The sequence below is a fragment of the Panthera uncia genome, chromosome C2, assembly GCF_023721935.1.
Source record: "Panthera uncia isolate 11264 chromosome C2, Puncia_PCG_1.0, whole genome shotgun sequence".
In the NCBI taxonomy this organism is placed as follows: Eukaryota; Metazoa; Chordata; class Mammalia; order Carnivora; family Felidae; genus Panthera; species Panthera uncia.
This window is the reverse complement of record NC_064810.1, coordinates 148906565-148922223: the sequence shown is the minus strand read 5'-3', so window position 1 is coordinate 148922223 and position 15659 is coordinate 148906565. Positions and strand designations below refer to the sequence as shown.

Below are 15659 nucleotides of genomic sequence, written 5' to 3'. Positions count from 1 at the left end.
TTGGCTTGCAGAAATATTTTGTTTGGCCCACAATATGTAGACATTTTTTGGAATTGGTAGCCAATGTTTGTAGTTGGGAGATTTCACATAAAAATCTAAATTCCTTATCTCTCTTTTAAAAGTGAGAAGAGCTGGAAGCAATGGACCAACATTTCCACGTGGCAACCCAAAGCCGGACTGGGTGGTGGCTGGCCCTTTTGGATGGGGCACAAACTGTCATCGCTCGGTTCCTACCCAGCCTGATCCTCTCATTTGTTGTCATGTATCTGGCCTCTGTAAGAATTTGAAATGGCTAAGTGTCATACACAGGTTTCTTCCTCTGTCATGTGTGGATAATGAAACCCATGTGATGGAGTTGTGATGATTAAACGTAAAACATTTGACACAAAACATATTTAATGAGTATTAGTTTCTTCCTGGGGTAGATTACCAAAATGGCCACGACGATTTCCCTGCCCGTATCTTTGCAATAGGATGCTGCAGCTCCTCTGATCAAGAGGTACAGTTTATCTCCCCAGCGCTTGGATTTGCACTGGTCAGTGACTTGCTTTGGCCAACAGAATGCAGTAGAAGTGACACTGTGCCTCTTCTAAACCTAGGTCCCAAGAAACCTTGCATACTTCCCCTCTTTCTCTTGGCACTCTGCCTCTGCCATGAGAATAAGACCATGCTGGGGTATAAGACCACATGGAACAGAGAAGCCACCCCAGCTGAGACCAGCTAGATTTGCTGGCCCCCTGCTAATCTGTCCATTGTTTGCGGATGTATGATTAAACTCAGTCAATGCCAAAACACCAGGCTGATCTCAGCTCAACATGCTGATGTGCAGAATCCTGAGCTGGTGTTTTAAGCCACAGAAATCTTGGGGCTATTTGTTACATGGCAAAAGCTAACTCATACACTCCCTCCCCCTGAGCCTGGGATGACAAAAGCCATGACTTATTCATTTCTACACCTTCCTTGGGATCTGAAGACCAGTCCCTATCTAGAAAATGATGATGATAAGGAGAAAGGACTGCTGGGCATTGGTGCTTTGTCATGGGTTGGGCACTCACCCTGCATCAGATCCATTGCCACACAGTAAGGGATCTGAAGTGCCTGGCTTATTGTAGTAGAAATCTGCAGAAGAAAGGAAGAAATGAAAGCCTTGCATATGCTTCTGAACCCTCTAGCTCAAGCCTTGTGTGGTAAAGGCAACACTTCTCAAATCTTCTGCCTGAGCAAGATGCATTCCCTTGGCTACGTGCTTTCAGTGGGCACACTGGGACATTCGGAAGGAGAAAAGTCCCATCTTGGAAGAGAAAAGCGGAGCAGTGACTTCAGTCTGAGCCTCCCCCAGCAGAATGACTTGTGCCCAGGTTCATAGCTCATTTCCTTGTAAATAGGACAGGGGCAACAGAAAATGGGGACCCCAAAGTAAAATATAGCTCAAGAGAACCATGTAAGCAGGAAAGAGGAGTCAAAAATATATTTCTATGTAGGTATGCAGGGGCTTCACTCCCCCTTGCCAACCAGACCTTCATCCTCTTGGCAGAAGTTCCACTCGTGTTTTCCATAAGAGGAGTAATTGCCTGTCTCATTGAGAGCGGTACAATTCTTGACACATTTGTTCTTGAGGTTGCCCTTGAAGAGCTGCAGGCCCACCAAGGCAAAGACACTCAAGCAGAAGACGGTGAGGATGGTCACATCCGCCAGTTTCTTCACCGAGTGGATCAGGGCTCCCACAATGACCTTCAGCCCTGTGGGAAGATGATAGCAACACTTCCACGTGGATGACGTACCACACACACAGAACACTGGCATGTCTGCGTTTTAACCATCCTGTCCTTTCACCATGTATAAGTGTGAGGTACTTTACAGACCCTGGTGGCAGTTCCAAGCCCGGCTCCTCATCTAAGCCTCGCAATAGCCCTGAGACAGAGGCAGAGGTTATTGTCCCATTGTAAAGATGAGACAACTGAGACCCAAGTGATAGATTTCTTATCATCATAAGGCTAATATAATACACTTCTGACAGTAGAAATTCAATTTTAAAAATAATTGTTGAATACCTGCTATGTTTCAGGCACTAAACTAGACATGAGGCTTCTAACTTGACTCTAATAATTTGACATCTGTTTTTCTATACTCACTTCAATTCTGGGAGGCAGCTTGAGGCTGGGGACACACGGACCTTTGTGTGTGTGTTGAGAGAGAGAGAGAGATGGCAGAGACAGAGAGAGAGAGAGAGAGAGAGGGGGAGAAACCTAATCAGAAGGAGCTGCCTCAGGGACAAGCACAGCTGGCAGTAAAGTTTAAGGAGGGAGGATTTGTGGCCATGGCAAATGAAATCAGCTTCTTTGAGAGAGTAGCTTCACAGGTAGCAGAAAGAACTCTGAGGAGGGACGAAGTCTGGGACTGATCCTTGTCTTGTCATTTTGGTTAACAAATAACCCATTGAGCACTACCTGTGTTGGCCCCTGGGGTAGGAGCTGAGCAGGGGCTAAGGCACTGGCATGTGGTGGGGTTGTCTGACAACTGAGGGGAAGTGCCATAGCATTATCGAGCAGGTGGGCACACACAGAGGCAACCCCTAACTGAAGCCTGGGGTGGGGATGGGATGGGATGGTGTGGAGTGTGGGGAAGTTGAGGGAGACTAGAGAGTTTCCTTGAGAAAGTCAAATCTTGGCAGAGCCCTGAGGAAGGAATATTAGTTGAGTGAAGACGGGAAGGGCTCTCTTGGTAGAGGAGCAGCATGGCCAAGAGCTGGGAGATGAGCAAAGGCAGGGAGCATTTATGGAACCACAGGTGGATTCTAGAACATGATGCAAGGTGGATACAGGAGAGAGGTGAGACAGGAGACGGAGTGTGGACAGGACAGGTCTTGTAAACAACACTCAGGGTTTTCCTGGCTAAGACTAGGTGAGAGAGACACTAAGTGGCAGCACTAAGTGAGGAAGCTTATCCAGCAGAAGTTGGCAAAGACTTTCCGATCCTTCCCTGCAGAGTCGGACAGAGAATGGTAGAAAGGACTTCACCCATAGTTTGAGCATTTCTGTTTTCCAGATAAGAGCATGGATTCTCAGGGGTGAGGGAAGGGAGATAATCCAACAGGCCACAAGGTGGAAGCTGTCTTAAGCTTTGCCTGGTCTCTGGACTCACTATCCTTTCTACCAACTCAGCGGACGATGAGGCACATCCCTGAGATACTGGTGACAACAGAGGTTTGAAGGCCAAATGAGACAAGCGTTGTGAACTACTTTTGTTTCTGAATTCTCTGTGATCAAGAATTGCCCAATCCTTTTCTCTCTGTGGGCCCAAAGACAGGCCTGTCGCTCAAGCTTTCAGGTGTATGGAAATGGCAAACACACCCACTAGAGCCTAGGACTGCCTGCTCCCTTCCTCCCTATTTCCAAGTTTACACCTTTGGTCTAGGATGTAAATGAGGACCTTCAACTGGAGGCTTGTCTGAAGCCCACAACAGGAACACAAAATGAGGACATGACCTTGTCATTTGTCCATGGTGAGTCCGTGAGGTACTGTGCACAGAGCATTGGCCTAGGAATCGGGACATCAGGTCTCCAGGTCACACGTTGCCTCTAAATAGTGATGAGGACTTGGGATTGTGTTTTCTACTCTCTGGGCCTCAGTTCCTTTGTCTTTTACAGGGGGACAACAGTTCATGCCCCGGCACTTTATAGGGCTCTTGCAAAAATCAAAGACGGACGTCAGGCTGTGGAAACCAGCATATGCTCTATGAATACATGTGGTGCTCAAAGCTGCTCACCCGGGATCACAGAAACTGTCTTTAAGGCTCTAAGAACTCTGAATGTCCGCAGGCCTGAGATCCCTCGGAGATCTATCGCTTCGCCAATGTATCTGTGGGACCAGAAGTCGGTCAGTACCTTCAAGGACAGGGTCCTGGGAATGCATGCGGCATGAATAAGGACAATTTGGGGTAACGAGAGCCTCAGTGGGACCCGGAATAGACACAAAATCTAATGGCACGTCCACCTATAGACTGACACACAGATTTAATTATTGCAATATCATTTAGAATGGCCCCTGTGAGAAGATGCATTATGATCTAGAACATTCTGGGTACTACATGCATGGACGAGTAGTCAAGCGTGTGGGCTTGGCCAGCCGGTCTCCTCGGACGCGCATCTTCTCCACCCACTCAGGCAAACATCTTCAGGTCAGGTAGGTGCAAGGCTGAACCGTGTCTACTCACTTTGATAGGCCATTTATCGGCTCAGAGTTGAGGACTCTGACTTCTCCCCGAAGGTATGGGACTAACCCTGGAAAGTGACTCCCAAAGCAGCATTTAGTGGCAAGGAAACCCCAGGCCGTGAAGTTCCAAATGACGAAGCTGGACAGAGGTGAAGAAACATCCCCAGAGCGCAAGCCACCCAGAAGCCCCATGCAAACATAAACATCAGCACGGAAAAATACTCACGCCAGGGTAATGACGCTAAAATCCAACCAGTTCCAAGGATCTCGCAGGTAAGCAAACTCATTTAGACAAAATCCTCTTGCCAGAATCTTTGTCAAGGCCTCAAAGGTATAAATGACAGTGAAGACATACCTGGGAGGGGAGGTGGAAAGGAGTGTTAGCCATGCCATGGAGAGAGCTCAAAGGGGAGCTCCTGGAATGGCTCCAAAGGAAAACACGCAAAGATCATCAGGGAGGCTGGGAAAGGGAACTAGATAAGATAAGGAGGGGAGACACAGACTGGGGAACTCAGAGCAGTCACACAGATGGGTGGGCTGGGGACGGATTGAGGTGGCTGAGACGGTGGACAGCATCTTCAGCTCGGAAGGTGGGCAGAGGGCAACGGCAGGTGCAGAACCACCAGAAGGTCTAGAACGAGGATGCTCCTGTTCGCTGAGATGCCCAGAGGGAACCTGGAGGCCCCTTTCCCAACCTGCTGTTGACTGACATGTGGAACAGGGATAAGGTCCTGCTACATCCCTCCTCTCCAAACTTCTCTATTTCCAGCTGTGTTTTCTTCTCCCACCGCACTTGGCCTGCAAATGTCTCGGGACTCAGGAATCCCAGTCCAAGAGCCACATGAGGCAGGAGACAGCTAGGTGTCACGGAAGAGAAAAGCATCTAAATCCATGAAAATTTTCTCTGGAGGACGGGTCTTGCCAGAGGAAGTCATATCCAACAGTCCTTTTAGTCTGCTGGGCACTTTGTGGGTTTGGAGGTGAAGACAGATCTGGAGCTGAGGTTGAGAGTAAGGTAGTGTTTCTCAAATGTTTAGAATCTCTCAGTTACCTGTGGAAGTAGTTTTCAATCTCTAGCAAGTATCTGAACCACCTGGACGGCTTGTTCAAACAGAATTCTGGGGTCCACCCTCAGAATATTCTAAATATAAGAATATTTAGTCAGTCAAGAGTAGGGCCTAAGAATGTGCATTTCTAACACATCTCCGGCTGATGTTAGTGCTGCTAGACTGAGAGAATTACCCCTCTAGGACCAAAGGGATTCAGATGCACATGTAATTTTGGGTACAGTAAGTTTTTTAAATTATAAAATCATATGGGGCGCCTGGGTGGCTTGGTCGGTTAAGCATCCGACTTCGGCTCAGGTCATGATCTCACGGTCCGTGAGTTCGAGCCCCGCGTCGGGCTCTGTGCTGACAGCTCAGAGCCTGGAGCCTGTTTCGGATTCTGTGTCTCCCTCTCTCTCTGCTCCTCCCCTGTTCATGCTCTGTCTCTCTCTGTCTCAAAAATAAATAAACGTTAAAAAAATTAAAAAAAAATAAATTATAAAATCATAAACACAAACACCAGCGTTAAAAATGGAAAGATCCATTATGACAGATCGAACATATGTATTTACCTCTATCCTTTTTGAAATCCTTCTTAAATGTTGGTGGAAGGATTTTTTTTTAAAGCATAAATCCACGAGGACAAAGATAATGGAGAACACAACAACAGCATTTTGGAAACTAGGGAGCATGTGGATGGGTAGTCACTGACAAAGCAGACCCAAGAAAGCTGAAACCTGAGCCGGGAAGTGGGGAGTTCCCAGAAGCAAGCCAGCCCACACTGCAGGACTGCTCAGGACTTAGAGATGCTAAATATCTCTGAAAGTGGGATTTGGGGAAAGGGTGTCAGGTGGGGCTGGATACTGTTTGAAAGGCTTTACAAGAAGCAGCCATTCAACGAGGAACTTCCTCTTCTGCTATGGAAATAGACTGGATGTTCATTCTTTCGAGAGTTGGACGAAAGAGACAGAGAGATTGCATGCTGAAACAGGAGTATAAAGGAAACTTTATATACTGAAAGGCACTCAGCCTGCTCATCCACCCACTCACTTCTGCTTTTAGTTAGTTTCTAGAAGCCTGTAGTCAGGTTAATAGCCCAAGAAGATGCTGTACTTTTTTTTTTAATGTTTATTTATTTTTGAGACAGAGAGAGACAGAGCATGAACAGGGGAGGGGCAGAGAGAGAGGGAGACACAGAATCTGAAACAGGCTCCAGGCTCTGAGCTGTCAGCACAGAGCCCGACGCGGGGCTCAAACTCACGGACCGTGAGATCATGACCTGAGCCGAAGTTGGACGCTTAACCGACCAAGCCACCCAGGCGCCCCAAGATGCTGTACTTTTAATGTGAACCGCTAGCCAATGAGCATCAGGAATTGGAAGGATGCTTCTAACACCACAGACTAAAACAACCAAACAGGAAAGAAAGAAAAGCTAAAAAGACAACACAGGGAACAGAAGAAAAGTTGGGAAAAATTCTTATTAATATTTTTTAGAGAGTTAAGAAGATCCAGGATATGCAGAATAAGAACAGAAGGCTATAAAGACTATTCAAAGAACAAAACAGAACTTTGGGAAATAAAAATATGACAGTGAAGTAAAACATTAATAGGAGAGCTGGAAATAAAGGTGAAAGAGATCTCATAGGAAGTGGGATAAAAAGAAATGATGAGAGGTGGTTAAAAAGCATGAAAATTAGAGGTGATCAGACCAGTAGGTACAATGTCTGACTAATAGATCTAGAATGAAATAGACCAAGAAAGAGACAAGAGAAAATTATCAAAGTAATAATTCAAGAAAATCTCTGCAAACTTAAGGATCTAAGTATTCAGTTAAAAATACCCACAAATGTCAAGAAAATGAATGAATGTCAACAAATTTCAGAACATTGTGCACAGACAGAAGACCCCTACTGCTTTTGAGGGAGTGAAAAATCGCAGGTCATATCCAAAGGATTAAGAATCAAAATATCATCAGATTTCTCAATGGCAACCTTAGAGGGTACAAGACAATGGAACAAATGCCTTCAAAATTTTGAGGAGAATAATTTCTCATATAGAATTTCTTCCCAAGCTCAACTGTTAGGATGAGGGTAAAATAAAGACAATTATGGATATGCAAAGTCTCCGAAAATGTGCTTTCCATCTAAGAAAGTTACCATAGGATGCTCCATCCAAACAAGAAAGCAACCAATAAAGAGGAAGATCTGGGAACGCAAGGGAGAGACAAACGGAATCCAAAAGAAAATGGAGAAGGAAAAATCTCCAGACAAGAGCTGCACATCATGTTCGAGAACACCTAGGCCGGACTGAGGCGGAAGCTAGAGGGCTCCAGGAGTGATTTCCCCAAGAAAAATGGGAACTGATGGATAACCTGACATGATCCAATAAATTGAGGCAAGGATTAAACCCCCGGAGAAGAGCTTGGGAGCAAAGTAGTGATAAATACATAGAACATGAAGCAATGAAATCCTTATTGACTCCAGAGAGAGCAAAAATGTTGTGCTAAAGGAAAATGTCATCAAAGGACACTGCATGATACAGCTGTCATGTCATTTGCTCAGCAATTCTGTTACATAACCGTGTCTGTAGTCAGTCGATGTACATCTTGTCTGATTACCTAACCCAAAATGATAATATAACTACAGCAGGGAGACAAGTGTGAGAGGAAAGGAGTGTGGGTATGTGGACCTAATTCTTTTTTTTTCCGTAAGAAAAAAAGCCAACAGATAACATCTAAAATGGAAGAATAAAAAATACAGTATGAGTGTATGACTAGAGATAGGGAAGTATCAGAATAAAGAGGTAAAAAATCTGACAGGACTCGCCTCTGGAAATACGGGATTAGGGGCAAAGAGAAGAGCGTGAAATTGTACTTTTTGTTAGAATCTTTATAGAACTCTGTGACCTTTTAAATCACGAGCCTGTGTATCTTATATAAAAGTAACAATCACATTAAAAAGAGAATAGCAGTAATGCCTGTTCGTATCTGCGAGAGAGAAAGAGTGTTTGAAATTATTCACGAAGAAATCTATATCTGGCTGGCTGGCTGCTTGAGCTGTCAGCTTCCATATCTTGTGGGTTCCCCCCCCGACTCTTTATGTTTTCTAAATTGGAAAATCTTAACTCAGAATTATAGGTTGTTGGGAAGCTTTGATGGATATTTCTGGCTTTTCAGATCAAATGCAGATCCAGAAATTATGGAGAGCATTCTGAAGACTATTTTCAGTGCTTCACCAGAGAACGCCAGCCTAGGCTGAACACCACCCAGCGCTGGAGGGTTAAAGGTCGCAACCCGGGGGACAGTTGCTGATGGAGTCACGTCCTCTTTCTGGCGGCACTTGGCCCCGAAGGTATTTCTTCGTGTTCTGTTGCGGCATGTTGATGTGATTTTTTAAAATGCAAAAGATATTCCCGATGAAGGAAGAAAATCACTGGGTATTGAGAAAAAGTCAAGCTCTAAGCCCTGGAGCTGTTTGCCCCACTTCCTCAGTTTTAAGATATCCTGATGCCTACTCATTAAAAAATCTCGAGGTTAGGTCCTAAAGGCGAAGATCCATACTATTCAAAATCCTGAATGTATTACTAAGACACATCGCGTGTATTTGGAGAAACGGTCATTTAAAAAGGTTTTAACCCTTATTTTATTTTTTTATGAATATAATTTACTGTCAGATCGGCTCCCGTACAACACCCAGTGCTCACGCCAACAAGTGCCCTCCTCAATGCCCATCACCCATATTCCCTCTCCCCGCCCCCCCTCCACCCTCGGTTTGTTCTCTGTGATTGAGTCTCTTGTGGTTTGCCTCCTTCCCTCTCTGTTGGTAGCTATTCTTTTTTCCCCCTTCCCTTCCCCCATGGTCTGAAAACACTATAAGCCTTTTTGGTTTGCCAGCCAGAGCAATTCAGTGTGGGAAAACAGAACCTCACTTTGATTACAGACTTGGAGGCTGAGGAAACTCACACTGTGAGGCCACAGTTTGTATTCACAATTTCCGCTGTGTTGCTCAAAGGCAGTTCAGGGTCTGAAGGCATGCTTGTGGACCCCCACTGTTTTCCACCAGTAAAGGGTGTACTGCATTTGGAAGGAACGTCTTTCATTTGTACCGTGATGCCTTTCCTTGCTGACCGTGTGGCTGGAGCTTCTTCGGTACCAATTCAATGTATCTATTTTTTTTTTTTTCCAATGGTGGTGAAATATACATAAAATAAAAGCCATCACCATCTTAAGTATGCAATTCAGCGGCATTAAGTACATTCACAACATTGCGTGATCACTACCACTCTCGTCTCCAGAACTTATTATCCCAAACAGAAGGTCTGTACTCCAACCACTCCCCATCCCTCCCTCCCCTGCTCCCTGGCAACCTCAATTCTACTTTCTCCATAAATTTGCCTACTCTAGGTACCTCATCTAAGAGGAATTATACAAATCATACGATTCGTCCTTTTGTGTCTGGCTAATTTTACTCAGCGTGATGTTTTAAGGTTCATCCATGTTGTAGCATGTGAATGCTACATGAATGAATCTCATTCATCTTTAATGCTGAACAATAGTCCATTGTCCATACAATGCATATATCACATTTGGTTTATGCATTCATCCGTCGATGGACATTTGGGCGGTTTCCTACCTTTTGGCTCTCGTGAAGAATGCCGCTATGAACATTGGTGTATAAGCTAACATACCTTTCTAAAGTTTCCAAGCTGATCTTTAATTAATTAAGCCAGAAGTCTCTTCTTTTAAAATGAGCTTCATACGATGAATAAGACAAAAAGTCATTGAGCACTTCTCTCTCACATATATGGTGCGTGTCTACAGAAAACTGATATGCCCGTAGTGTTATTAAACTGTAAAGTAAAATGTCTGCTTAGTTATATGTACATAACAGTCATTGATTTTTTTTTTTAATTTCTTAAAAAAATTTTTTTAAAATATTTATTTTTAAGGGGGGGGCAGTAGGAGCAGGGGAGTGGCAGAGAGAGAGGGAGACACAGAATTTGAAGCAGGCTCCAGGCTCTGAGCTGTCAGCACAGAGCCCGATGCGGGGCTCGAACCCACAAACTGCGAGATCATGACCCGAGCTGAAGTCGGACGCTCAACTGACTGAGCCACCCAGGCGCCCCTATAACAGTCATTGAGTTTAAATGGCAGTCACATTATAAGAAATCCAGTGGTTCTGTTAAAGGAATTCTACCAATTTCTTCCTGCTTTCTTTCCAACTACAATATTTGTCATTGATTTGGAAGCGGGTTTCATGTCTTACCAGCAAGGGTATAGGAGGAATGGGCACACTATAGTTTTTTATTCTTTTCAACCTTTAACATCAAATTTGGCAATTTGTACTGGAAAGCCTGATTTCGTTTTTGTACTAAAAATAGTCAACTGGTTTAGAAGTGAGGTCAATAAGCTTTGTTGGAAAATACTATGGCAGTTTGGGTAGCTGATTATTATTATTTGATGAAAATGTTATTAGCAGATAATAAACTGGGTACTAGGACAACAGGTTCACTGATCCAATAACATTCAATGATCATCTTTCATTGTCATGCTATTTTCTCATTTATTTTTTATCTGCTTTTGTGAGATTATCCACATCCATCATCCACTTGTCTCATGACCTGCAGATTCCAGCTTTGTATTTATGACAGAGTCCATTCATTATTTACATTTGTGACCTTATTTCATATTGTGAGGTTTACTTTTTCTATTTTCATCGCTATTGCTGTATTTCTGCAAGCCACTTTTGAAATGATTCCATTTTTTGAACTGTGATATCAGGCAATGCAAGTCTAACAAATGTAAACAGTAACTGTCAGATGACAATCAAACACATTAGGTAGAATAAGCTACCCATGATCAAGTCCATGTTAACCAGTAGGAACTCTCAGTCCTTGAAACACACACACTGTTTTTAAGAACATGAGAAGACAGAAATTCTATGAAAATTATGGTCAGTCTTACATTCCAGGCTTTTAAATTATCTGTGCTTTTCCTTCTCAATCTGTCAAACGGTTTAGAGGCTAATGATTTAGAGACTTGTGACCAACAGAGATCCCTGGATAACTTACTGAGAGACGTTGTAGGGGAGGGAGAGACCTGAATTACTGTGCAAAACAGAGTGAGAGGAATCTGGAGTTCCAGGGAACAATACCGAAGGAAGACAGTGAGGCAGAGACATGGAAAAGCAACCCAAAGGGATAATTTATGAGAGAATATTATAAATCAGCCTCATTTACCAAGATAGATCAAGTGAAATACTGGCAAGTTGAATCCAGCAATGATCAAGCTGGAGCCATTAAAACTAGATTGGCAAATTTATTAATGTAACCTTCTATATTAACAGATGAAAGAGCTAATGATAATCTTAATAAAATAGAAATATTGATAAAAACCAACACCCACTCATAATGAAACTCTTTTTTTACATCCTTCACACACTTTCAATTTTTTGAAATTTAAATCAAAGTTAGTTAACATATAGTATAATAATAATTTCAGGAATAAAATTTAGTGATTCACCTCTTACAAGTAACACCCAGTGCTCATCCCAACAACTGCCCACCTTAATGCCCATCCCCCCACCCCAAACCCCTCTAGCAACCCTCAGTTTGTTCTCTGTATTTAAGAGACTCTTATGGTTTGTCTCCCTCTCTGTTTTTATACTAGTTTTGCTTCCCTTCCCCTTTGTTCATCTGTTTTGTTTCTTAAATTTCACAAATGAGTGAAATCATATGATATTTGTCTTTCCCTGACTGATTTATCTTGCTTAGCATAATACACTCTAGTTCCATCCACGTTGTTGCAAATGGCAAGATTTCATTCTTTTTTGATCGCTGAGTAATATTCCATTGTGTATGTATATACCCCATCTTCTTCATCTGTTCATCAGTCAAAGGACATTTGAGGCCCATACATTGGCTATTGTTGATAGTGCTGCTATAAACATTGGGGTGCATGTGTCCCTTTGAATCAGCACTCTTGTACCCTTTGGATAAATACCTAGTGCAATTCCTGGGTGGTAGGGTAGTTCTATTTTTAATTTTTTGAGGAACCTCCATACTGTGAAACTCTTTTTTAAAAAATATATTTATTTATTTTGAGAGAGAGAGAGCAAGAGCAAAAGAGGGACAGAGAGAGGGGGAGAGAGAGAATCCCAAGCAGACTCTGTTCTCACACCACAATCCCACATGGGGCTCAATCTCAAGAACCATGAGATCATGACCCGAGCTGAAACCAAGAGTTGGACGCTTAACTGACTGAGCCACCCAGGTGCCCCATAATGAAACTCTTAACAAACCAGAAGTGGAACGAAATTTCCATAACTTGATAAAGGCTAATTATAAAAATCCCATAATCATCATGATAATAGTGAAAATTAGAAGCATACTTTTAAAAATCAAGAGCAAAGGAAATAACACTCATTACTGTAGATTCAATTCAGCATTGTGCTGAAGGTCTGGTCAGTTCAGTAAGACAGGAAAAACAAACAAGTGGTATAAGACTCACAAAGAAAGAAACAAGTTCATCATTATTTGCAGATGATATAATTGTTTAAATAGAAAACCCAAGAGAATCTACAGGAAAATGTTGAACTTGTTCAGGAGCTCAGCAAGGTTGTTGGGTGCAAAACCAATATGTAGACATTAATAACATTGACATATTTTAGCAATAAAAATAAACACTCAAAAGGACAACCACAATGATAATGTACCTAAGGATAAGAAATGTAAGTCCTTTACATAAGACATAATGTTATAGAAGAATATAAAAGAAGGCCTGTATAAATTGGGAGATGTCCCATGCTGATGTGAGGAAAGGCTTGACATCATAAATGTGGCGATTCTCCCAATGGTAATAAATAAATTCAGTGGATCTACAATCGAAGTTTCAACAGATTGGTAAGAAAAAAGCTTGAAAACATGACCCTTCAATTGATATAGAAAAGTAAAGAGAAGGAAGAACTAATTTTCTTTTTTTTTTTAAGTTTGTTTATTTATTTATTTATTTATTTATTTACTTATTTATTTTGAGGGAGGGTGGGACAGACAGAGGGAGAGAGAGAATCCCAAGCAGGCTCTGCTGTGTCAGTGCCAAACCTGACACAGGGCTCGAACTCATGAACTGTGAGGTCATGACCTGAGCTGAAACCAAGAGTCAGACGCTTAACTGACTGAGCCACCCAGACGCCCCAAGCACTAATGATTTTCAAGAAGGTAAATAAGGATGGGTGTTTTGATCAACCAGATCAAACCAGATCAACCAGATCAACAGATTATCAAGCATTCGGATCAGTGGCATTCAGATCAGTGTGGTGTTGACTGACGGAGTAACAAATAAATAATCGGGAGAAACAGACCTGAGTATGCATGAGAATCTGGTGCAAGATGGAGGCAGTAGAAGGAATCACTTTGAAACAATGATCCATTAAAAATGGTGTTGGGATAATCCACACAGAAAAATATTAGAAGCTTATCTCAAGCCATGTGTGTGTGCATTCAAGTCTAGGGGGTGGTGTGAAATATCTAAATGTAGAAAGAAATATTATGATGCTTAGCAGAAAATACAGAATACCTTTATGGGATACTATATAGCAGTAAAAAAAAAATAAATGAAATAAGTCTACACGTATCCACTTAGACCAGTCTCAAAATCACAGTATTGATTTTTAAAAAGCATCAGCTAAACACTGTTATTCAACATGGTGTTGGAAGTTCTAGCCTCAACAATCAGACAACACCAAGGAATAAAAGGCATCCAAATTGGCAAGGAGGAAGGCAAACTTTCACTCTTCACAGATGACATGATACTCCAAATGGAAAACCCAAAAGATTCTACCAAAAAACTGCTAGAACTGATCCATGGGTTCAGCAAAGTTGCAGGATATAAAATCAACACTCAGAAATCAGTTGCATTCCTATACACCAATAATGAAGCAACAGAAAGAGAAATTAAGGAATTGATCTCACTTACAACTACACCAAAAGCCATAAAACACCTAGGAATAAACCTAACCAAAAAGGTGAAAAATCTATACACTGAAAACTATAGAAAGCTTATGAAAGAAATTGAAGAAGACAAAAAAATGGAAAAATATTCCATGCTCCTGGACTGGAAGAACAAGTATTGTTAAGATGTCAATACCACCCCCAAAATCTATATATTCAAGGCAATCCCTATCAAAATGACACCAGCATTCTTCACAGAGCTAGGACAAACAATCCTAAAATTTCTATGGAACCAAATAGCCAAAGCAATCTGGAAAAAGAAAACCAAAGTTGGAGGCATCACAATCCCAGACTTCAAAATGTATTACAAAGCTGTAATCAAGACAGTATGGTACTGGCAGAAAAACATACGCTCAGATCAATGGAACAGAATAGAGAACCCAGAAATGGATCCACAAACGTATGGCCAACGAATCTTTGACAAAGCAGGAAAGAATACCCAATGGAAGAAAGACAGTCTCTTCAGCAAATGGTGCTGGGAAAACTGGACAGTGATATGCAGAAGAATGAACCTGGACCATTTTCTTACACCATACATAAAAATAAACTCAAAATGGATGAAAGACCTAAACGTAAGACAGGAAGTCATCAAAATCCCCGAGGAGAAAGCAGGTGAAAACCTCTTTGTCCTTGGCCACAGCAACTTCTTACTCAACACATCTCCAGAGGCAAGGGAAACAAAAGCAAAAATGAACTACTGGGACCTCATCAAAATAAAAAGCTGCTGCACAGCGAAGGAAACAATCAGCAAAACTAAAAGGCAATTGATGGAATGGGAGAAGATATTTGCAAATGACATATTCTATAAAGGGTTGGTATCCAAAATCTATAAAGAACTTATCAAGCTCAACATCCAAAAAACAAATAATCCAGTGAAGAAATGGGCAAAAGACATGAATGGACACTTCTCCAAAGAAGACATTCAGATGGCCAACTGACACATGAAAAAATGCTCAACATCACTCATCATCAGGGAAATACAAATCAGAACCACAGTGATACCACCTCACACCAGTCAGAATAGCTAAAATAAACAACTTAGGTAACAACAGATGTTACGGAGAAACATGCGGAGAAAGAAGATTATTTTTTGCACTGCTGGTGGGAATGCATACTGGTGTGGCCACTCTGGAAAACATGAAGATTCCTCAAAAAATTAAAAATAGAACTACCCTACGACCCAGCAATTGCACTACTATGTATTTGTCCAAGGGATACAGGTATGCTGTTTCGAAGGGACACATGCACCCCAACGTTTATAGCAGCATTACTGACAATAGCCAAAGTATGTAAAGAGCCCAAATGTCGATTGATTGATGAATGGATAAAGAAGATGTGGTATATATATACAATGGAGTATTACTCAGCAGTCAAAAAGAATGAAATCTTGCCATT

General features: G+C 42.2%; 1 protein-coding gene across 3 annotated transcripts in view; it reads right to left on the bottom strand.

The window, feature by feature from the left end:
* Positions 1-15659, bottom strand: part of SCN10A (sodium voltage-gated channel alpha subunit 10) — a 94728-nt gene that overhangs the window by 64217 nt on the left and 14852 nt on the right. For all 3 annotated transcript variants that reach the window (XM_049628985.1, XM_049628987.1, XM_049628988.1), the window contains exons 4-7: positions 4439-4567; positions 3767-3858; positions 1548-1739; positions 1056-1122 (exon numbers count right to left, since the gene is read on the bottom strand). In XM_049628985.1, coding sequence (XP_049484942.1) covers positions 1056-1122; positions 1548-1739; positions 3767-3858; positions 4439-4567 — 480 coding nt within the window. The remainder of the gene's footprint in view (positions 1-1055; positions 1123-1547; positions 1740-3766; positions 3859-4438; positions 4568-15659) is intronic.